Consider the following 22,144-nt stretch of genomic DNA (forward strand, 5'->3'; position numbering starts at 1 on the left):
GTCAGACGGCTGGGGGCCCACCCTGAGGTCTTTACACCAGTGGAAGGCACAATTAGAATCCCTGCACAGCAGATCTTCATGCAACACAGTTTGGTGGTGAAGATGACAGGAGCCAAGCCATCACACATGCTTTCCCTTTGGTGTTTCCCGGCTGGTGTCCAGCAGAGCAGTCTGACTGTGGGACAAAGCTGTGAAAGCAGGTGAGGGTAGCTGGGCCTTTTCTTCCCCTTACCAGTCCCCTCTGCCTTTTTTTTTTTTTTTTTTTTTTTACCTTTCTGTGTGGGCATCTCCTGCTCTGGTGGCAAAATGTCCCCACTTCCCAAACACTGGCAGCTACAGATAAACATCAGGCCAAGTCAGGCAACTCAGGTGTGAAATACATTTTAATAGAGTTTAGGGATCTGTAGTTTGTCTGTTGCTCAGCTGAGCATGGGCTGTCCAGAAGGTGAAGCAGACATCATGGGCAGAGGGGAGGGTGAAGGAGTGCAAGAGGGAAGGGAACAGAGAGAAAAAGGTCACAAGAAGCGAATGAGAGCATGGGTTTGTTTACGGATGTGCTTTAATATCTTGCCCCGCAGTACCACGTGCTGAGCCAGAGACTGACAGCATACACACGCACACCCAGTGTGGGACAGCAGTGCACTTCCACGCTAAGCTGCCGGCAAGCACAGCCCAACACAGCACAGCCCAACACGACACTGCCGGGGCGGAGGCGAGGGGCGCGCGCGTCCCACCGGGGCTCGGTGCAGACACACACCTGGGGCACAGGGACGCCAGGACACGTACACACACCTACACACATGCACAACGAGAGCGAGCCGCTGGCAACACCTGGCCCGACACAGCCACAGGTGCAGCAGTGTCCGAGCACACCGGCCGACGCACAGATGGTCACCGCACATGCTTCAGCGGACGAGGGAACACGCCGGGCAGACGCTCCCGTGGTCTGGCACGTGAGCAGAGCGGCCCAGGCGTGGCCCTGCACAAACAACAGAGACACACAATGCCTAGATCCAGGAATGCTTATGACCCCACAGCAAGGGACAGGGCGTAGGCCGCTCTCTCATCCTTCACCTGGGTACATCTAGCCAGGGACACCTGAACTCGAGGGGTTTCGAGGTGAGAGGAAACCAGGTGACAGAGTGGGGAGAAAGAGCAAAAAAGGGAGCAGTGGAGGGAAAGGGGGGTTCAGAGTCTGTGAGTGGGAAAGAGCAGCAGGGTGGCTGTGCCCTGGGGACAATGTTCAAAGAACACTTGGGTTGCGAAAGTTGTGTCCGGCGAAGCGTGCTTCATCGCCGAGCTCTTCCTCAATCCTGCAGAGAGACAGCGCACATCAGGCCCTTGTAGTGAGGGGGCACTGGAGGCACTGGGGCGCCGGAGAGGCAGCTCATCAGCAGGAAGCTGACATGTGCCTGAGGAGCTCAGCTCCCACCAGCTGCTGTGACTGCAGGGCTGCACCCTCAAGCCAAGGAGGAGGAAAGGAGACTGCCCCAGAGGCCTCTCTGGGATCCTACTGTCATCTCTGTGCCTTGTCTTTGTAACATTTTACCCATGAGCCCCATCTACCCTTGGGCTTTCAGCCTCTCCCACCCAGTTGGTCACTCCCCCATTCTCTCTTCTGCATTCCCATCCTTGGAGACCCTTACCTCATGAGCTGGTTGTATTTAGCCAGGCGTTCAGACCTGCAGGGAGCACCCGTCTTTATCTGTAAAGCATTCCCCAAAGTAAACACTGTAAGACACTGTTATGACTTGTACCAGTTTTCCATGGCAGGGTATTCTTTTGTGACACCCCTTTGCTTTCCTCCAGGCCTGTGCATGGCCTGGGTTTCACCTACCTGTCCAGTGCACAGTCCTACAACCAGATCAGCAATGAAGGTGTCTTCAGTCTCCCCAGATCGGTGGCTCACCATCACACCCCACCCATTCTCCTGGGCCAACTTACAGCTGCAAGGAGTGAGAAATGCAGTCAGTAGCTCCTACTCCTACAGTTACCACCTGCGCAGGGTAAGATTCAGGCGCACTCTGCTACCACTCTCAGCATCCTACACTTCGGTAGAGACACAAATCTGTTCACCCAGTGCATAGCTTGATACCTGGCTGTGGTTCATCACCAGCCCATTCACAAGACAACAAGGGCAGTGGGCTGAACTTACGCTTGGATGGCCTCTGTGACAGATCCAATCTGGTTGACTTTGAGCAGGAGGCAGTTGCAGGCTTTCTCCTCAACAGCTCGTTCGATGCGCTTGGGGTTTGTCACGGTCAGGTCATCTCCCACTATCTGAATCCCCACATTGGCAGTGAACTTGGACCAGGCCTCCCAGTCATCTTGGTCAAAGGGATCCTCAATGGAGACCACTGAAAGGACAACCAAAGAGGCACGAGTCAAAGGTGCTTCCCTTCCCACCCCTAAAACACAGAGGGCTTGTGCCTGGTCAGTGTGCAGCACCGGTGCTGATTTCCTACTGCGCTGCACAGCAGCTCACCTGGGTAATCACGTACAAAGCTTTGGTAGAGGTCACCCAGCTCATCTCCAGAAATGTAGCGGCTTGGGTCATCTGGGGACTTGAAGTCCAGGTCATATTTGCCATCACGGTAGAACTCGGAGGCTGCCACATCCATACCGATGACGATCTTGTCCGTGTAGCCGGCCTTGTCGATAGCCTCCTTGAGCAGCTCCAGAGCTGAGAGGGGAATTGCAGTCAGGAAAGTCAGCCCATGCAGAGAGCTCTGCCTTTTGGTGGGAGCCTCCCTTGGGAAGGTCCCTAGAGCCACTAAGAGACTAGTGGTGTGATGGAGAAGTAGAAGGGAGCCCAGAATGCAACAGAAATATGCCAAGGAGCTGTAGGGGCTGTGTCCAAAGGGACAAGGAGGAATTAAAATGCAATTCCACAGCTCAAAGACAAGTTTGTGGAAGGCCTTATAAAACTGTGCACACACATAAAAGGTTTGTATGGAGAGGCTGTGAAAGATCAAGGCCACCCTAAGGAGAAGGAGCTTAGAAACATTCCCTAACACGGGAGGTCAATGACACTGAGGCGTCATCTTTGAATCAGTCTGGGGAATGCTGTGAGCTGGGCATAGGAACTCACAGCATTGCGGGCAGGGGTACCCCATCACTGTAGGGCTCTCACCTTCACTATTTTCCAGGATGTTGGGGGCAAAGCCTCCCTCATCACCCACATTGGTAGCATCTTTGCCATACTTCTCCTTGATGACGCTCTTGAGGTTGTGATAGACTTCAGCCCCGATGCGCATGGCATCGCGGAAGCTTTCAGCTCCCACAGGCAGGATCATGAACTCCTGCATGGCCAGTTTGTTGCCTGCGTGGGAACCTCCATTGATCACGTTGAAAGCCTGGAAGAGCCCATAAGAGAGTCAGAGCTGAAGGAAATGGTCTTGGCACCCCTGAGAGGTGGCTCTCAGATGTGTCACCATGCCTGTTCATGCCACATCCCACAGGGTAACATAAGCACATCAGCTACAACCATCAGACCAAAGGCACGTAAACCTGGATTCTTTCTTCCAGTAGTGGCTAAAAGCATGTGGCTGGGGAGGGTTTTCCCATCTGTTTCCCTCTCAGAGATCTCCTGAGCTATGTGTTTATCTATGCTCTGTTTGTCTGTACGTGTTTGTCAACAATGCTGTCAGTCTCTCTTCCAGGACCTTTTTTCTTGACCCTGAGAAAATTTTAGCATCCACAACTCCCTTTGTGAAAGAATGTCTCAAGGCAGCTTCCCCTGGTGTGAAGACCCATGTGCCCCTATTTTGAACTGTGCCCCAGAGGGTTCACGTGATGCCCTCTGGTTCTTGTGCTAAGAAGGAGATCTTCAATCAGAACCTCTACGGTATCCTCCTCAGGTTCCTTTTTTCCAATTGAAACTTGACAAATCTCGGGCCTTGGTTTGCTTCCCTGACAAGTGCAGTGCACTCAGCTGATGTTTCAATCCCATATCCCTTCCTTATCTACCTCCCAACACCTTTGAAGTTTCTTTTGGAAACACCACTTTTTGGGAGTTTCTGAAGGTGGATGTCAAGGAGAGAGGAGTCTTACTGGCACAGGAAGGATGAGGTCAGAGTTGCCGGCCAGGTCAGCGATGTGCCGGTACAGGGGCACATCCTTCTCTGCAGCTCCCGCCTTGCACACGGCCAGCGAAACTCCCAGGATAGCGTTGGCCCCAAACTTGGCTGTGGGCAAAGGAGGAGATTGATTTTTCAGGTGGCAGCATCCTGCCCAGTGGGTGTCCTTGCCAGCCCAACCTTGGGCTCACCACAGCTTTGGCAGTGCCCCCCACTCCAGCCCTGCAGCCTCCCATGCTCGTAATTTCCCTGCCAAGAAGACGGATGAATTACATTTGTTCTCTGTGCCGTCCATCTCAAGCATCATATTGTCTATCTTCTCTTGATCCACAACAGAGAGGCCCTGCAAGAAAGAAAGAGCTCCTGAGAAGGGGACGATTGGAAGAGCTGCTGGCTCTGGTGTGTGGGAAAGGAGGCATTGATGGAGAAGCTGGGGGTACAAGGACCTTTTCAGCTTGTGGGGGAGCATGTACACACAAAGCTCTGGAAACTGGTGCCTTGGTATTAAATCAGGTTAGGTAACCCTGGTGGTGTTGCTGCAGTGCAGTGTAGATGTACCCATGGTGGAGAGGGGCTCAGCTGCAGCCCAGGCAAGGCCCCGCATTGCTGGGGACACAGGACTCCTCTGGGGATTTCCCCAGCTTTTTGGCAGCTTCCAGGGAGCTTTGTGGTGCTGTGGTCACACAGAAGCTAGGCAGAACAGAACACGCTCAACCTCAAGCAAGCGAATGCAGACTGGATGGAGCCATCCCCAGGAGTGAGGTGGAGAGCAAGATTAGACCCAACGCAGGCAGCCCTCTGCCACGCTTTTCAGGGCTGGAGAGAACTGGGCTCTTGGCCAGAGCCAACCATGGGCCAAATGGCCTGGAATATGTGGCCTCAGCTCAGCTCTCCTCAAAGCAGGCTCCGGGTCTCCAGGTGTAAACAGGCTGCAGATGTGACACCACATCTGATTCAGTGATTCAGGGGGATTCAGTGCTTGAGGGGGAGCACAGCTGGAAGAGGGGGTGAGCTCTACAGGGAGCACCAAGGGGACTAGTTAGGCTGCACAGATACTGCGGTGGACCAGGAAGAGTTAAATCCTTTCCTCCCAGAGAAAAGATTGCTGTGGACGCACACAGGCATGGAGGGCGGGAGGGGTGTGCCCAGGTTCACAGAGAGCATCGCTGTGTCTGTTAACCCAGTGAGATGAAGAGAGGCAGAGACAGAGATCGGGGGACAGAGACGAACCAGAGTAAGCGTTGGACAGGGGAGAACAAAGAGAAATCCTTACAGAGCCCACGAGAGCTGGGGCGACAGTGCTGTTGATATGATCCACGGCCTGCAGGACCCCTAAAGAAGGGAAGAGGCAGAGAAAGAAAGAGAGAGAGAGAGAGAGAGAGAGAGAGAGTGTGTGAGGCAGAGAGAAGAGTGGAAAGAGGGAGTGAGAGGACTGAGAGAGAGACTGAGAGAGGGAGACAGCGAGGGAAGATCGAGGCCTGATCTTTCACTTTACGCTAGGTCTGTGCCTCTGTGGTCTCCCTGAGGGAACTGGGACAATTCCTGTCACACCAGTGGGTGGGCAGCACCCTCCAGCAGGGCCCCACACACAGGCAGCCCCGAGGACCAGCTGTGGAGCAGGTATCTCCCCACCTTTCCCAAGGAAACGTGACTTGTCATTGTCTCGCAGCTCCAGAGCCTCGTAGATACCAGTGGACGCTCCGCTGGGGACAGCTGCTCGAAACATGCCTGGGAAACAGCAAAACAGGGGTGTGAGACAAGCAGAGGGTGAAGAGGAAAAATCCTCATGCACCTGCCTCTGCCCTGCTTTCACAGGAAAGGATGCAGCAACTGCTTGTGCAAATGGATGGCCGCACTGGCTGGCTGCTCATGGCTGGTCTTCTCAGAGGTGGAGCACCTCAGCAGCAGAAATATATGCACCCAGGGCTTCCAGGCTGAGGAACCTGGATGGCAGGCACTGATCCTAGAACTGTGTGTGATGGGTGGAAGCCTGGTTCCTCAGCCCTCCTCCTAGCTCCAGAGGCAGCCTGACTCACAACCATCCTCAGCTTCCTCCCCCTCAGACTGAGGTTTCTGCCTCACTGAAGAAGGAAGACAATGGTTGCATGTCTGCTCTGGCCTCTCACTGCTCCTCACCCCTCAGCCCAAGCAGTTTTGGGCCCAGTGCAAATGTAGCTCTTCCAGCTGAGAAGTCCCATGCATGGATACAGCTGCACAGAGATCTCAGGAACAAAGCTTTACCCCTGCCATGAGCACGGCCATGGATGTGCCACCAAACTTCTGCCCCAGGACTAAAAGCATAGCTGCAGCAGGGGTATGACGAAAAGGTGCAGACGTTAATGACGAAAAGACCTTCCACCCCTGCTACGAGCATGGCTCAAGTCACACACAGGACAGCCAGCTGTCTTGTTGTGATTTGCCCGGCACGTGTGCAGAGTTGCTGAGCACAGATACAAGCAGAGCCACGAGCAGAATTTTGTCCCTGCCTCTTCCCCAGTCTTGTTGTCAGCTGGAGGTTCAACAGTGAGGACCCTCCATGGTCTTGGCATGCCAGGCTGCTGTACAGCACCAGCTCTGTCGGGGTGGACAGGGCTTGCCCTCCATCTCCTGTCATCACCCGCATACCTTTGTGTGTGTAGAGGTCCACCTCGACGGTGGGGTTCCCACGGGAGTCCAGGATCTCACGGGCATGGATCCTTTCGACTGCCATGGTGAGTCTACGGAGAGGAGAGAACAGGATATGTTCAGCTCTGAGAGGCTCCAGGATGTAGTGCTCACCCCTTCTGTGTCTAGACTGACAGAGAGAAGGGAATTCAAGGAAAAGAGACCTTAGAAATTTGGGCTAAAACTATTTGCCCCAGGAAATTTAGAAATTCACCCAGACTACAGGAATCTATGAACATTTTTCCAGGAACTGGCTATTTATTTGAATTTACTCTGCCCCTCTGCTGCAGCTGACAAACTGGGCGTGCTCTGCCTCTCTCCCTGCGTCACAGCACAGTGCCCGATACAAGCCTGAATGGCAGGGATGGGGAGGGTGCCACGGGCAGCAGAGAGGGAGGGATCAGCTGGCACAGCAGGGAGGTGCCCCTGGCTCTGGTGTCAAGGACGGGGCAGCAGCTCCTGGCATCTCCTGTCCCCTTGCCGGGAGGCGAGGACAGAGCCTGCCAGGCCAGACAGCAAGCGGCTGCCGTGTCCCTGTGCAGCGAACAGAGAGCCAGCCGAGCGTGATGGGCAGGGCAGGGGGCAGCCAGCCAGGGGGGACCCCCAGCCCCTCTCCAGCCCATGGTGGGGGAACCATCCCAGCCTGGTTGTTCCAGACCCCAGCCATGTCCCTCCTGCCGAGCGCCTGCTCAGCCTCCCTGTGTCCCCCGTGGGCTGCGGGGTCAGGCTGTGCCAAGGCAGTGGGAGCGCGGAGCCTGGCAGCCTGAGGAGCCATCTTGCTGAAGGCCTCAGTGCCTCAGACGTGGCAAAGAGGGCTCTGAAGGGAGGGGGGCCTGGCCCAGCTGCCAAGCCTTCCATCCACTCCTGAGGCAGGGAAGCAGATGAGGCTGGGCTGGATCTCTTTTGGGTGAGGGGGGGCGAGGAAGCCTAGCATTTTGGAGCATGTGGTTAAAGCTGAAGTAGAAAACATGCTGGTGGATTATGATGGCTGTTTGAAAGAGCTCCTCTTGCTGCAGTTTGCCCTCTGGGGGTTCCAAATCAACTCATTCCCCTCATGGCACCTTCTCATCCCCCTGGCTGTGGGGCTGTGCAGTGCCAGGGTGCTGCAATAAGGGTTGCGTCCCCCCATGCTCCCAGCACTGCCAGGTTTTCCTCCCCTGGCTCCCACAGATGATTCCCTCATTCCTGAGCAGGGCTGGCAGAGGGCAGAGTAGCCACAGGGAGCCAGGACCTCCCCATGGTGTGTGTGAGCAGGGGCACAGCCAGCACAGGGCCCCAGCACCGGGGCAGGGAAAAATGAGCTTGAACAGCACATCACAGCACCGAGGGGAGCTGAGAAGCAGGATGGGGAAGCCGGAGTCAGCGCTCGACGCCACTGCTCCGGGTGGGTGGAAATCACAAGGGTGTGAGGAAATCGTGCTGCTGCTCTGAAGTTTCAGCCAGAGCTTCTTGTGTGGGGAGTTTCAGTCAGCAACTCCAGGGTCCTCTGGAGCCTGCACAGGGCCCTCCACCATGTCCATCTGGGCTGGGATCCCCCATCAGCCGCTTTGGCAGAGCTCCTCACGCCATCTGGCACACACCACAGGAACTTCCTCCAGAGTCGTGCCAGCGCAGCCAGCCGCGAGCTTCCTTTGCAGCAGTGTCCTGGCCGTGCCTCAACAGCCTCCACGGGGTACAGACGGACAGGACCCCGCTTAAAGTCATCTTTGACAGCACACCCGTGCCAGATGCTGCGCCTCTCTGCTTATCTGGTCATGTTGCCCCTGGTCACATCCCTGTGGTCACATCCACCTGCCCCTCTTGGAGCCAGATCCAAGGAAGCCAAATGACAAGCTCAAATCCAGCCTTGCCTGCCCCACCCCATCACTTACGTGATCTTCTCTCCCTTGTAGTCCTTTAAAACCTTTTCTCCACTTGTGTTGCTGCCCCACGTCCCCCGCGTTTGTTCTCTTTTATACAGAACCACCCTGAAATCCCTGGTATCAGCTGCACTGTCCTGAAAGGAGGTCAGAGGCGGATAAGCTGGGATAAGGGATTGGGATGGAGCCATAGCTGGGAAGCCACAGACCATATCCAGAAAGGGACAGGAGGCTGTGCAGCCCCCGTGAACAGGGGCAGGGCAGTGTACGCTGGGAGGCTGGTGCTGCTGCAATGATTTCCCGTGGAGCTGGCAGCAATTCCCTGTCCCTGCCAGGCCAGCACGGCGGAGACCTTTCCCCCAGGGCACCGCCACCAGTCCCGTGTGCTACTGCGATTCCCCCGGGCTGGGCACTGCTCCCAGGAAGCCCGCACTGCTGCAGTGTCGTGACTGATGCAGCTACTGCCTGCCTGCCTGCCTGTCACCTCCTCTCCGTGCTCTCCCCCTCCCCTGTGGTGTGGGGCTGTGCAAATAGGGAAACGTCCCCTCTTCTCCCTCCCTCTCCCTGAGCACCCGTGTTTATGTCAACACCTCGGGAGACTGGGGGGGCTGGTCCGCTCTGAGGCTGGATCCTTTCCCCAGACTGAGCCTTGCCTTCTCCCCACTACCACCCCCTCCCCCGGGTAAAGCTCCATCCCGCAGCACCTCCCGACAGTGCCCTTGGGAGCAACACCTATCCTCGTCGGTTGCCCCCCCTCCTGCAATTCCCTGGGTTCACGTCTGAAATGATGATTGCCGGGAGGGGAAAGGAGGGGGCTCGGGAAGGAGGGAGTACCTGAAATTAAAATATGAAAGAAAACTCACAAGGATGGGGGTGAGGAGAGAGAGGTGGGAGGAGCAGGGGGAGGAAGTGAGGGGAGTCGAGTTGTTAATGCCGCTCACCGTGGTCCTTCTCTGCAGGGACCCCAAAGTGCGTGTGGGGTTTGGAGGGCACAAGGTGGGCAGCAGAAGCATGCACGTAGTGGGGGGTTCGCTGGCCGTGGGGAGACACTTACCTTCCTAGGGCAGGGGTGGACGAGAGATTGAGAAAGTGCTGGTAGAAAGGAGAGAGGACGAAGCTGAGGAGGGATGCAGGACCTCAAGGGGAGATGATGTGTCCTCTAAGCCAACGGTGGCGGCAGCAGCAGGATGGAGACGCCCCTGATAGGGCCGGGACAGCAGCATGTGACCCAGAGCTGCGATGAGTCAGGATTTAGCAAAGCTTTGCAAACAGCACGTAGGGGATGGAGAGACAGAGAGGCAGGCAGCAAGGGATAGACGTAGACAGATGAGGGTGAGAGAGCCAGAGAATAGGAGTGGGTGTGCAGGATAAACAATCCCAGTCACTCCAGGCTCATTAATTATTTTTATTCAAATCACAAAACCTTGCAGAGTTTTTGGGAATCAAATTGAACCACAGAACCTGTAACTCTCCCCTTTCCCCTCTCAGGCCTACTGAGAATAGAACATAGTGCAGTGACTGCAAAAACACTGCAGTGCCTCAGGGCAGCTTCTAGGACCAGGGTGAATAGCACTCCTCTTTTCTCCAGAGGTAAAATGAGGTGAAGCTGGTACCTAAAGCTCTCACTTTCCCAGACTCACATATGGGGAAAGGCATCACTACATCCTGACAGCCTCTGGGAACAGGTGTTAAAAACAGGTCACTCAGTCACTGTATCCTCAAGAGGTGCTTCCATTTTCTGAAAAAGGGAGGAGGGAGAAATTAATGACCCCATGCCTCTTCCCCTTTCACTGCCCTCTTTTGCTAGTGGGGTCAGGAATGGCAGCAGGGTTGCATGATGGCCACCATAACCAGCTTGCAAAGCCTGGCCTCTTTTTCAGGCTTTCGTGCTCTTGTGACTGACATCCCCCACCCTTCTCCTCATGTAATATAGTGGAGGAGAGGCTTTATCAGCATGCTTGGTCCTTTTTCTTTCTCTTCACCTCCTTCTAATCCCTGCACTGTGTTGTTCTCACCATTTCTGTTTGCTTCCTTGTCTGACGGATTTTCTCCGCCTCTTCCCGCTCCTCTTCCTCAACTGATTCCTTGTCGAGGCGTTGCAGCTGTGGCAGCCGGGACAGGACCTCCAGCCGGTAACTGGGCTCTTCAGTGCACGGATTGTCTATCAGCACCAGTGCCTGCAGCATGGGGAGAACCTGCAGTTTTTCCACCTCCTGAAAGCTTTTGATCCCATTGCTCCTGAAGAAAAGGAAGCACAGAGAGCAGGGGAAGGAGACCCATGCACATAGTGAAATCCCTTTGGAACAGTAAGTGGACAAGACAGAAAAAGCAAATCTTAATGGCATCAGGGACCACAGACCTTAGACCACAGATCTGTCACCTAAGATCCAGATCTGCATCTCACCAGTATGAGAGAAAAAAAGGACATCTCCTCTGGATTCCTCTGTGCTCAGTCCAGTGAACCGTGTGACATCACCATGGTCCTGCATGGCAAACACTGAGAACTAAAGGGAATTTGCAGGCAGAGCACAGAGAACAGAGCTCAGAGCTTTGAGGGACCCAACTGACTTATGGCAAGGAATGAAAAGCTTGAGATGGGGTATGAGAATGACTGGATGGGCTGATATTTTGTAAGAAGCCCAGGAAAGGCCCTGGCTGTTACAATGCCTGGACAGCTGCTGAACACCAGTTAAGGATGGTAGATATCAACCCATCCCTACCAGATCTTCAACTTCCAAAAAAAAAAAACAACCCAGAAAATCCTAAAGATCTAAATGGGAGTGCAGTCTGACAAAGGGATCTCTGGTCCCAACACAGAGCAGGGAGGACCCACCGTAGGTTGAGGTACTGCAGGCACTTCATGCTGTCAGAGAATCCATCCAGGGCCTCAAGCTTGTTGTCACGCAGGTGCAGAGTCTCCAGCTGCTTGAACTCCTCAAGGCCTTCAAGGCTGCAAATGGTGTTCTTGGCCTGAGCACCAGGGAGGCAGAAAGAGAGAAGGAAAATGGGGACACACAGGGGAGGGAATAGCAGTTATTTCTGGCTTTTAAATCTCTATCCTTCAGACTCCCTACCACTCGTAACACATCCTTGTCTGAAGCTCAGTCAGGTAATTCAGGGTCTTGGCCAAGTGGGTTCTCAGGATTCAGATTCAAGGACCAAAAGTTTGCTGAAAAAGTGTTTCCTGGAGCATCTCTTGGTGTTTGAGACAAAACCACCCCAGGTGAATACTCCACTGCCAGCACAGCACTCCTTTCCATGGCAGTGCCAAATCTGAGCCTCAGAGAGCAACAGCATGGAGGGGAAAGCACACCTGAGCCTAAAATTAATGTGTTTAAGGGATGAGTAGCAGCCTCTCTTAGTCACACAGTACATTTAAGTCCAGGCACCTTCCAGTAGCTGCTTCTCTTGTGGGGAAAACCTACGACCAAGAACTTCTACTCCTCTGGGCTGTGTCTTACTTCAGGAAGTTTAAAATTCCCCATCACTGAATTTCATTCACTTCCCTGGGATGTGGGTTAACAAAGCAGGGGAATATGGAAGCTCTGAATTTCAGGACTCGTTTCGCAGCAGGATTTCGGCTGGAAAAGACCACTAGAGGTCTCCTGTCCGAGCGGATACTCCCCGCAGTGCCAGCACCTATGCTCTGCTCTGTCAGGCTGCTCACCGCCCTGCACGGCCAAGTTTGGAGCATCCCAGGTAATTTTCGTCTCTCCACCACGTTCTCCAGCCTGGAGCTGAGCAGGGCTTTCCTTGCCAATGTGTCTGCAGTCGCTAAGGATGCTGAGACCTGAATGAAAAATGGTGTGAGAGGTGCTGTTGTACTCTCTTCCTTGTAGGTACCCAAGCAATGACGTGGGCAATACCTGAGACTGAAAAAGGGGCACAGGCTGAACTGGTGGGATAGGAGAACATTTTAGGGCTGAGTCATTCAGGATAAAGACATTTTGTAGAAAAGGAGGATTTTAATAGAAACTGGACAAAGGAGAATCTGGAGCAGCTGGGCCAAGTAAAAGGAGTAACACCATGGCAAAAAGAGGAAAGCTGGATATTTAGTGAAGGCCATGTGAGCATATTTAACAGTCAGGAAGGATTAGGACATTGTACCTCAGAGAAAATTGTGAGCTGGCATGGGTGAGGAGCTCATTGATCACTGGTTTATAAAAGAAGAATAACCTCCCATCACTCTCACTTTCTTCATTACTTCATTGTGAATTGTTTTACCAGCTCTGGCCTTGCAAGCACTAGCAGGACAATGCAGAATGGATATTTCTCAGAGTTGTTTCATTTTTTTCCCCTAAATCAAACAACATTCTGTCTGACACACAGTACCTTCCCTTAGATATCAGTTCTTCACTCAGATGTGATGCCACTCTTTTTTATTGCAAGTTACCATACGTTGCCCATGATCTCCTCTCCCCTTCCTGCACACTCCACCTTTCTCAAGTTAGCCTTTTCCACCACTGCTGTACCATGACCAGGAGCTAACACAGCCCTACTGTGACCCTCAAAAATTATGCAAGTGCCACATGGTACACAGCCAGTTTGTAGTCTTCCTAGTACATACCACTTTTTACATGCTAAATTTCATCTGCAGCTATGTTATACCTTAACCAAAAGTGGTTCAATTCCTTAAATTGAGCCCCGTCCTTGAGGCATCAGCTGCACTTACCCAAGGCTGAAGTAACACCAAAGTCTTTCCACAGAGACCAAAGCACTACTGGGGGAGATTTCCCTGCAAAATGATTTAATGAGCAGGTAGACATGGGAGACAAATTCAAGCCCCAAAGATTCTTGAGAGTCAGTTGTTCTACTTTCAACACTCATCCCTTGCAATTTTCCTGTTTCACATGGGCAGCTCAGAAACCCCTCAGTCATGCCAGGAGCCTTTCCTTAGTAGACATGCTCTGTTTGCTTCCCTGCAATAACTCACTAAGGTGACTGGGTATGCTTTGAAATGCTGTATTGTATCTAGTGACTTATCCACTTCATCCATTCTTGAAGCACTTCCAGTCATAAAATCCCAGTTTTCCATCAGAAAATTGCAGGCAATCTCAGCAAGCCATCTCCTCAGTGTTTTCTGCCAGGGAATCTTGATGAATAGAAGCCACATAGTTTTTCAAAGTCTTTATCATATTTAATTGCTTTTCAAGAGGTAGTGACTCAGGACATCTGTTAAATCTTTGCAAGCTGTAGCACAGTGTGATGCATGGGGCTAAGCCATACATCCTCTCTTCACTCACATCTCTAGGAGTAAATGCTTCCTTGAAGTAATTGTTTATGACATTAAGAAACAGCTTCTCCTATCTTAGTTTCACTGCAATATTGAATCAATTTCTTTTTTGGCAGCTGTAGGTGTGAATCATATAATTGTGCTGGCTTTAAACCAGTACTTGATTAGGCCCATCAGAGAGCAGAAAGGCATCGCCTCCCTTTGTCACCTGAAGAGTAAAGCTGTTGCTTTGCCCAGTGATCTCCAGTGGTCCCAGGGCACACGGAATACAAGCTTGCCCAACACTGCCTGAAGGGAAAACTGCCCTCCTGCAGGAGGCTGTGAGGGAAGAACCCTTCCTGTGAGGGAAGATGCACTTAACACTGACTCCTCTATGATTTGTGGTTTGTGGCCACTCCCTTTGTGCTATCTGGGCTGCAGGTGCCAGGCTCTGCAGCAGCTCTGTCCCACTCCCCAGGCTGGCTGATCCCTTACCAGATAGAGCTTCTTGAGCTTGGAAACACCCAGCCCTGCTGTGGTCTCTAGCTTGTTTCCTCGCAGCTCCAGGACTTGCAGGCTGAACAACTGGTCGCGACTCAGGCCCAGCGCTTTCTGGATTTTATTTTCTGGGTGCCAGAGGAAGAAGAAACAAGAAAGTTAATCCCACCATTCCAAGAAAGTGTCCCCACAAGAACGAAGAGAGGTGGTCTGTATCACCTTTCAGGCTGAGGTTGGCTAGGAGGGGGTGAGTAATGCCCTCAAAATCCATGATGTGGTTGCAATCAAAGCTGATGACTTGGAGGTAGGGCAGCTCCTGCATGCTGGCACTGGTGAGCAGATTCCCATCTACCTTCAGCCAAAGCAGCTGAGTTAGGCTGCTCAGCGGGGCCAAATCTTTCAGCTTGTTCTTTGACAAATCCACATACCGCAGGTGCATGAAGCGTTCGAGGAGGCTGATGTCTGTCAGGCCCCTGAGGGAGGGTGAATGTGAATAAAACAGCTCTCATATTTCCCCACTACCATCTTTTGGGTTGCTTCTTGCCACTGCTGGAAGGAAGGCAACCTTCTCTGCTACTTCCCTGCTGTCCTAGAAAGCCTTGCTGAGAGAAGATAAAGGCAGGTGATAGGGACAGGCCTGTAAGCAAAGATGAATGGTAAGACTGGACCTGCTTTCCTGTCAGAGGGACTACTTATTCCCATTGAATTGTATCTGTCAGGATAGGGAACAGCCTGAGCAGAGAAAAAGGTAAGTTCTGGGGTCTGTTAGACAATAGTGTCAACCCAAAGGACTGTGTCAAAGGACTTTTCTAGTGGAAAAAAACAGTGGTTGAGATACCCTATCAAAGAAACAATCTTAATGGGCCCCTTAGTTAGCTAAGTGGGTGTGCTGGGGAGGCTGAGGCTCCAAACTGCCCCAAGGCCATTGTGGCACAGTACTTACAGCTGCCTGCCTTAAAGGCTAGCAATTAGGAGGACAGATGTCAATGGATATTTCTCAAAGTGCCTGTAGGGAGGTCACCCTAGGAGAGCACAGTCCAGAGTGATGGGCAGGCTGCCGTCAGCCTTGGGGGACACTGATGTGTGTCTTGGGGGACCCAGTGGTGTGTGTGGCTGTGGTGAAGGCAGTGCCCAGGCCAGGGCTGTGGATGGACAGGCACAGACTGGAATGCAGATGGCTGGAGAGAGAGCAGGGCCTGGACACGCTCCTACCCCACATGGCCGCTCACCAGCTTGCAGCACAGCGGCTCCCTGGCCATGGAGAAAGGGGCTTCTGCCGGGTCAGGCATTGCACACTCACTTGTCTTTAGCTTCAAACCTCACATAGGCGAGAGCCAGCCCGTTGCCGGTCTTACTGAGGAGAGAGAGGCCCTCCTTGAGGATTTCCTCCGTCAGGGGACAGGGAGCCGGCTCCTGGGAGAGGAGAGAGCACAACGCCAGCGCTAGCCCAACCACAGCCGGGCCGTGCTGAGAGCCTCCCCCTCACCTCTTCTTCTTTCTCCTCATCCTCCTCCTTCTCCTCCCCCTCTTCCTTCTCCTCCTCCCCCTCCGGCTCCTCGTCCTCCATGCTCCCGGGGCAGGCCGCGCTCGAGGCCCGGCCGCTGCCATGGGAACGGGGGCGGGCCCGGCTGCGCGGAGCCGCCGGCGGGGCGGGCCCGCCGCTGTCCCTAGCACCGCGTCCCCGGGGCTCGGAAAGCTCCGAGCCTGTCGCACCCCACGCTCCCAGCTGGGTGACATCTGCAGCTGTTAGCGGATCCAGAGAACCGAAGGATGTTTTCGGCTGGAAGGGACCTCTGCGCGCACCCCAGCTCAGAACGGGGCCGTTCAAAGTCAGGCAGGGCTGCACAGGGTGCTGGGCACTCGGGCGGTGAATGCCTGATTAACTCTTAATCAACCCTCTGGTGAATGTTTAATTAACGTCTTGAGCAGAAGTAGCCTTGGGCTCTGCATGAAGAGGCCCCGAATATGAGCACCTGGATGCCAGTAAGGGGTTTTTGGGGTGCACATATCCTCCAGAGCTGGGAAGGGTTGAGGCTGCCCTTGCCCAGCCGATGCCAACAACACCGGGTGTTTACCAGCCGGGAGCGCAACTCAGAGCTGACTGTCACCAGTGCTTTGCAGTTAATACAAAGTCCAAGGCTCTGCCCCCTTTCCCTCCAGTGCACTTTGCTCTTTTGCAGTGCCTGGACAGCGTTAGTGCTAGAAAAGTGGTCCGAGCAGAGCTGCTCTCACAGCCATCAGCCATCGCCCCTCCCGCAAGGCACCCCTGCGCTCAGGGCTGCGCAGAAAGCTGCCAGCTGTGTCCCCTGCTTTGTCCTGCTAGACTCCCCAGTGCCGACCTCTTCTCCTGTGCTACACATCTGTATTCACTCCCTGCTCATTATCACACAGCAGAATGGTTTGGATTGGAAGGAACCTCAAAAATCAGCTCGTCTCAACCCCCCTCAGCCATAGGCAGGGATTACACACACCAGACCAGGCTGCCGAGGGCTCCATGCAACTCAGCCTTGAACACCTCCAAGGATGGGGCAACCACAACTCCTCTGGGCAACCTGTTCCAGTGCCTCACCACCCTCAGAGTAAAGAATTAATCTGCATATGAACACTCCTGCCTTTGCTTCCTGCCCTAAACATCCCCTAATAACAGAAGGGAGCCCAAATCTTTAAACTAGAGAAATTTTATTTAGATTATGTACACATATACCAAACCTAATTATACTGATAATTAAGGAGGGTATGTGCTAAAAGCTGGCCTGCACACCCACAGAGGAGCACAGGGTGATGCCAGCAGGAGAGGGAGCCCAAGCAGCACCCGGCAGGCCGCTTCCAGGCCCATCCCAGGATCCATCAGCCCACTAAAGGCCCATTTCCAGGGGCACAGGGGCACAATGGCAGGTGGGAACCCACATTAAGGACTCAGAGAAAGGAACACCCTGTCCAGCCCCATCCCAGGGGAGCCTCAGCTCCAGAGCACCTTTGGGATCGGGGGTGTAACTGGGCTCAGGGGTGTGGGACGCAGGATGGGATGCAGGGGAAGAACATTTGGGGATTGCACAGGACTCATTAGGGAGTGTTTAGGACTGGAACCAGGGCTGATCTACGTCTGATTAAACAATGAAATCAAATAAATGGATATAGCCTACAGGAATAAAAAGGGCCAGACACCTGTAAATAGTTTGTGATGGTTTGTCCATGTCCTGCACCTGATCAGTGCAGCCTGTCAGGTCTTCTCATTGAACTTTTGCACTTTGCCCTGGGTGAGGAACTTGTGGCCAGAGCAGCACAGGGACTTGGCTACTGGGGGGCTGGAGAGGTTTGGATTGAGGGGCAGCTACTGGGCACTGCCCAAGCCCAGCTGCTGGAAGGAGACACACTGTACTTGTGTGTAAATACTTCTATAAATACAGATATACACAGATGCTCACTAGTGCACCTCCATCCTGCTCAGCTGGAGCAGGGCGTGGGATGAGGCTGTGTGGGAGTGCTCTGTGTGGATGCATGTGTAATCTGTGTGGCCAGCCATGGCTGTGCTTAAGTGGAATATATTCAGAGTCACAAAATATTCTGAGTTTAAAGGGACACCCACAAGGATCATTGAGTCCAGTGGTGCCTACTGGGAATACAAGCTCAGCCTGGCTATTGTTTGGGGCTGAGGATGCAGAGCCATCGCAGCCTCTCTCAGGCTGTTACATCTGGCACAATGCATTTTTCTCCAACAGCAACCTGTTTAAAATCCAACCATTACAGTTTGCTGTGAGTATCTGGCAGTATTTCCAGTCCAGAGAGCTGCAGTCCTGCCAGAAAGCAGACAAAAAGAAGAGGAAACAAGATCTGGCACTCCTGCTGATATAGAAATGATTTTCCATGAGTTTATTCCTCATTAAATGAATGTTTTCATGCTCCTGCATTCTCTCAAAGCAGCAAGATCAATGCTCAACTCCCATCTGTTTTCTTCTATGTAGGTCACTCTCCTGGGCTCTTGTGCTGTGGACAGGGCTGGGCAAGAGCAGAAGCTGACAGCAGAGCTGCAGCCAGTGACCCATCCCTCAGTGATTGTACCCAGTCCCTGCAGCCTTAGGACCAACCACTGTGTGCCCCTGCTGCATCACTGCTGCTCTGGTCAGTATGACCCAATGGCCTCAAACTACAGCCATGGCCCAAGCAGCCTCTCAAGCACGTGCTCTGGTTGTAAAAAACAGTTTTCAGATATCTTTTTTTTTTTCTTTTTCCTCCTTTGAGTTATCCTCATCCTCCTTTCCACATCATTCCACACATATACAGAGCTGGGAGTTACCACCTCCTTACTGCTGTCAGGTTCTTCCTTCTCAGACCACCTGATATCCTAGGAAGGAGATCCCTCCCATCCAGCTGGGCAGCAGGAAGCTCCCCCAGCAGTAGCAGGCCAGGAGTCCCCACAGCATCAGGCTTTTTCCTCCTTGCGCCTCAGCTCCTGCCCCTCATCCCTCAGGTGATGCTGGCACTCTGCCTATAGGCTCCCAAGGATGTACTGCCTCACAGATAAGCTCCCCCTTGTGAGGCACTTCTTTTTCATCACCCTCAGTACTACCAAATAAACATCAGCAGCTGGGAAGTAATATCAAGTCTTGCTTCCTCACCCACCAGCACATGGTTGAAAGCAGGCAGCAAGCACTGCCCGAGCACAGGGCCTAAATAAAATCATTCCCTGCAGAGACAGAGCTGCTCCACTCTTTAATGAGCGAAGTCAGTTATTACAAGTCCTTACAGGCAAAGAGCAGTGATGAGCACATTACTGAACCTGGCAGGGAAGACTGGCTCACTGGTGGAACAGCCAGGTGCTCCAGCAGCCACTGGAATAGATACAGATATAACAGAATCACCACAGGCCCAAAGAGCTGTTATATGAAAGATGCAAGATGCAGGTTGAACCTGTGCAGTGCCTACTGGGGTAATGGTGGGCTCTCAGGGAAAAGCCCACAAAACCCTCTCTGCAACCAGCCACCTCCAAAAGCAGGAAATTCTCTACACTGCTTGTCCCCAAGATGCTTCCCAATAAGATCCAGGACACGCCTTTGCTTTTTCTGTTTTTCATTTATTGTTCAGTACGGGACACAGGTGAGGTAAGACATCCCACAAGGGTCTAAGCTGACAGGTTCCTTGCTGATGGAGCTGAAGGATGCAAGAGACTGTGGTTCCTTTTTCCTTCTCGCAGCACCAGTGGCCCCCTCTCCCTGCAGGACTGCAGGGAAAGGGAGAGATACTGGCCAGGTGGGCTGTGGGCTCTTAACAGGTCAATGGGAAACTGAGGATTCAGCTCAGAGAGGAGACTGTCAAGACTCTGCCGAGACAGACTCCTGCTAACAGGGCTCCAACGTGGTGGGGGTGGTTAGCAGAACATCTAGAACAATGACTGTGGAGGGGAAAAGCCTCGAGGGAGGCCTCCGTACCGAGATGTGTGCAACGAAAGGTCCCTTCTTGCTTCCACTTCTTAACCACAAGGGACAGCTCCTCATGGGGTGCTTCAGTGTTTGGCATTGATAATATCCACAAACTCTGGCTTGAGAGAAGCTCCACCAACAAGGAAGCCATCCACATCATGCTGAGAGGCCAGCTCCTTACAGTTGCTGCCAGTGACAGAACCTAAGGAGGGAGCAGTGTTTTAAGGTCAGATGTGCCAGCTGTAGGGAAATGGGGCCAGGGCAAAGGCAGGACTGGCAAGGTACCAGCCACCTCTTGCAGACAGCAAGGCTATTTCCCATTTATCCAGGAAAACTACCCAAACAAGCTAGAAGGTGATTTTTTTATGCTCTGAAAGTCCAGAGCTTCCTTGCCAAGGAGAAAATTATGTACAACTGCAACAACAGGTAGAAAAACTAAGCACTTCCTGCCCTGGAAAGTCGCTTCAGACTCACCTCCATAGATAATCCTAGTTGACTGAGCAACAGCATCAGACACGTGGCTTTTCAGCCACCCCCGCAGCTTCTCATGAACTTCCTGAGCCTGCAACACAACACAAGAGTCACACTGAACCATTCTGCACACAGATCCCTTCTGAAGACAAGGGAACAGTTAGATGCTGTCTAAGTCTTTAAGAATCTCCAGGAGATTCTCAGTAAGACTCTTCAGTAAGGTTTCCTAGGAGGGAAAGGTCAGTTTACTCAGCCACCTCCCCCACTCATACCTGTTGGGGAGTTGCAGTTTTACCAGTTCCAATAGCCCAAACTGGCTCATAGGCAAGAACTACTTTACTCCAGTCCTTCACGTTATCTAGGGAGGAGGGAAAAGTACAGGTGAGCACAATACCCCCAGACTGGGAAGACCAGAGCTGGAAAACTGCTAAAAAAACCCAACCCAACCACTTCTTTTTCCTCTTACCAGCAATAGCCTTGGTCTGTTCAAAAACCACCTTCTCTGTTATGCCAGCTTCTCTCTCATCCAGCTTCTCTCCAATGCAGGCAATGACTCCAAGGCCCTCAGACAGAGCATGAGCCACCTTCTGCCCAATCAACTGGGAATGGAAAAGAAACAAGGCAGCCAATAAAACAGGTAGGAGGTCTGGTTTAATTGCTCACTTTTTCAGACTTTGCAGACCTATTTGAGCTGGACTATGTCTCTATTCTACGAAGCTACTCACCTCATCAGACTCTCCAAATACATGCCTTCGCTCTGAGTGGCCTAGGATGACCCATGCAGCTCCAATATCCTTGATCATTGCTGGGCTGGAGAGAAACGAGATGATTCACTGGAGGAAATTCATATCCCAGAGGCACCATGACTTTACTCTCTGCGGCTCACCTGATTTCTCCTGTGAAAGCACCCTTTGGTACCTTGTAACAGTTCTGTGCCGCCACTCCAATCTTTGCATCAAGCTTCTGACGGGCAAAGTCAAGGTAGATGGCAGGGGCTCCACAAACCACCTCTGCAAGGCAAAGCACACACTTACCCTTGTGACAGGGGAAGGGCAGAAACTGTACCCAGCCACTGATCCCAAATCCCAGCCATAAGAGATCATCCCTCTCTCCTGAGAAGGCACAGCCTGCCCCTCCTCATTGACATTTGGGGGGCCCTCTGCCACTGGACAATCGCTGCTATCGGATGACTCAACAGCAGGGAGGAAATCCCTTTCCAGGGGGCTGCACAGGCAATACCAGGCCGACGGCCAGCTCACAGGGGTCCCTTGGGAAGCGCCCAGATAAAAGACGGGGCGAGAATCCCACCCTACAGCCCGGGCCTGGCCGAATCGGGGAGAGCCGCACCGGGTTGAACCTGGGGTTGTAACCGGGCACGGCGGCGGGGCAGGGGCAGCGCAGCGCTCCGAGACCCCCGCTCCCGGGGATGGGGACCAGGCCCAGGGGAGGCGCGGGGCCCCAGGGGTCTCCGGGGATCGGCCGGGGGCGCCCCGGGGGTCGGCCGCACGTACCCGCCGGGCCCGCGGGAACCCGGATCCGGTTTCACGGGTATATTTAGCGCCGCTGCCGCGGGGTTATATTTAGGCCCCCGCCGCCCTCTGACATTTGCCGCTTCCCCGCCCGGGCCCGGGCCCGGTCCCCGGCTCCGCAGGGCCGTGTGGGACGTGCGCTACGTGCGGGCCGCGCCCTCACCGGTGTCGGCGGAGAGCTTGGCGCCATTCAGCGTGTGGATGAGCTCGCCCAGGCTCTTCTTGTCGCCGTTCATCTTCCAGTTGCCCCCGACGAAGAACTTCCTGGGCGCCATGGCGGGAACGAGCGGGAGCGGGGCCGGCACCGGAGGAGACGCGAAGGTCAGCGGCGGCAGCGCGCGAGGCGACCGGCGCTCCTTTTATAGCCCGGCGGCGGCGGAGACCACGCCCCCTGCGTGCCCCGCCCACAGCCCCG

General features: G+C 53.6%; 3 protein-coding genes across 4 annotated transcripts; all 3 read right to left on the bottom strand.

Annotated features, from left to right (window-relative positions):
• Nucleotides 1-365: 365 nt before the first annotated feature.
• Nucleotides 366-9,812, bottom strand: ENO2 (enolase 2). Its single transcript, XM_005523825.3, has 12 exons — nucleotides 9,657-9,812; nucleotides 6,705-6,796; nucleotides 5,712-5,807; nucleotides 5,353-5,411; nucleotides 4,353-4,422; nucleotides 4,054-4,187; nucleotides 3,134-3,356; nucleotides 2,486-2,683; nucleotides 2,156-2,357; nucleotides 1,838-1,946; nucleotides 1,647-1,705; nucleotides 366-1,313 (listed from the first exon to the last, which is right to left on the bottom strand). Exons 2-12 carry the CDS (start codon nucleotides 6,787-6,789, stop codon nucleotides 1,244-1,246), a joined length of 1,305 nt encoding a protein of 434 aa, XP_005523882.1. The 5' UTR covers nucleotides 6,790-6,796; nucleotides 9,657-9,812; the 3' UTR covers nucleotides 366-1,243.
• Nucleotides 9,813-10,039: 227 nt separating this feature from the next.
• On the bottom strand, nucleotides 10,040-15,884 carry LRRC23 (leucine rich repeat containing 23). Of its 2 annotated transcripts, XM_088051581.1 has the most exons (8): nucleotides 15,799-15,884; nucleotides 15,613-15,725; nucleotides 14,532-14,785; nucleotides 14,310-14,440; nucleotides 12,270-12,392; nucleotides 11,436-11,572; nucleotides 10,618-10,840; nucleotides 10,040-10,340 (listed from the first exon to the last, which is right to left on the bottom strand). In XM_088051581.1, the coding sequence occupies exons 1-8, from the start codon at nucleotides 15,877-15,879 to the stop codon at nucleotides 10,302-10,304; spliced, it is 1,101 nt and encodes a 366-aa protein (XP_087907707.1). In that variant the 5' UTR covers nucleotides 15,880-15,884; the 3' UTR covers nucleotides 10,040-10,301. The 2 variants fall into 2 exon arrangements, with proteins under 2 accessions (XP_087907707.1, XP_087907708.1); XM_088051582.1 differs by lacking the exon at nucleotides 12,270-12,392.
• A 3,478-nt stretch (nucleotides 15,885-19,362) lies between these two features.
• TPI1 (triosephosphate isomerase 1) lies at nucleotides 19,363-22,080 on the bottom strand. Its single transcript, XM_005523827.2, has 7 exons — nucleotides 21,893-22,080; nucleotides 21,087-21,210; nucleotides 20,926-21,010; nucleotides 20,667-20,799; nucleotides 20,473-20,558; nucleotides 20,204-20,291; nucleotides 19,363-19,931 (listed from the first exon to the last, which is right to left on the bottom strand). Exons 1-7 carry the CDS (start codon nucleotides 22,002-22,004, stop codon nucleotides 19,813-19,815), a joined length of 747 nt encoding a protein of 248 aa, XP_005523884.1. The 5' UTR covers nucleotides 22,005-22,080; the 3' UTR covers nucleotides 19,363-19,812.
• Nucleotides 22,081-22,144: the final 64 nt, after the last annotated feature.

This window comes from Pseudopodoces humilis, chromosome 2 (assembly GCF_049639895.1).
Source record: "Pseudopodoces humilis isolate 2021_Gansu_Grassland_sample_001 chromosome 2, ASM4963989v1, whole genome shotgun sequence".
Taxonomy (NCBI): domain Eukaryota; kingdom Metazoa; phylum Chordata; class Aves; order Passeriformes; family Paridae; genus Pseudopodoces; species Pseudopodoces humilis.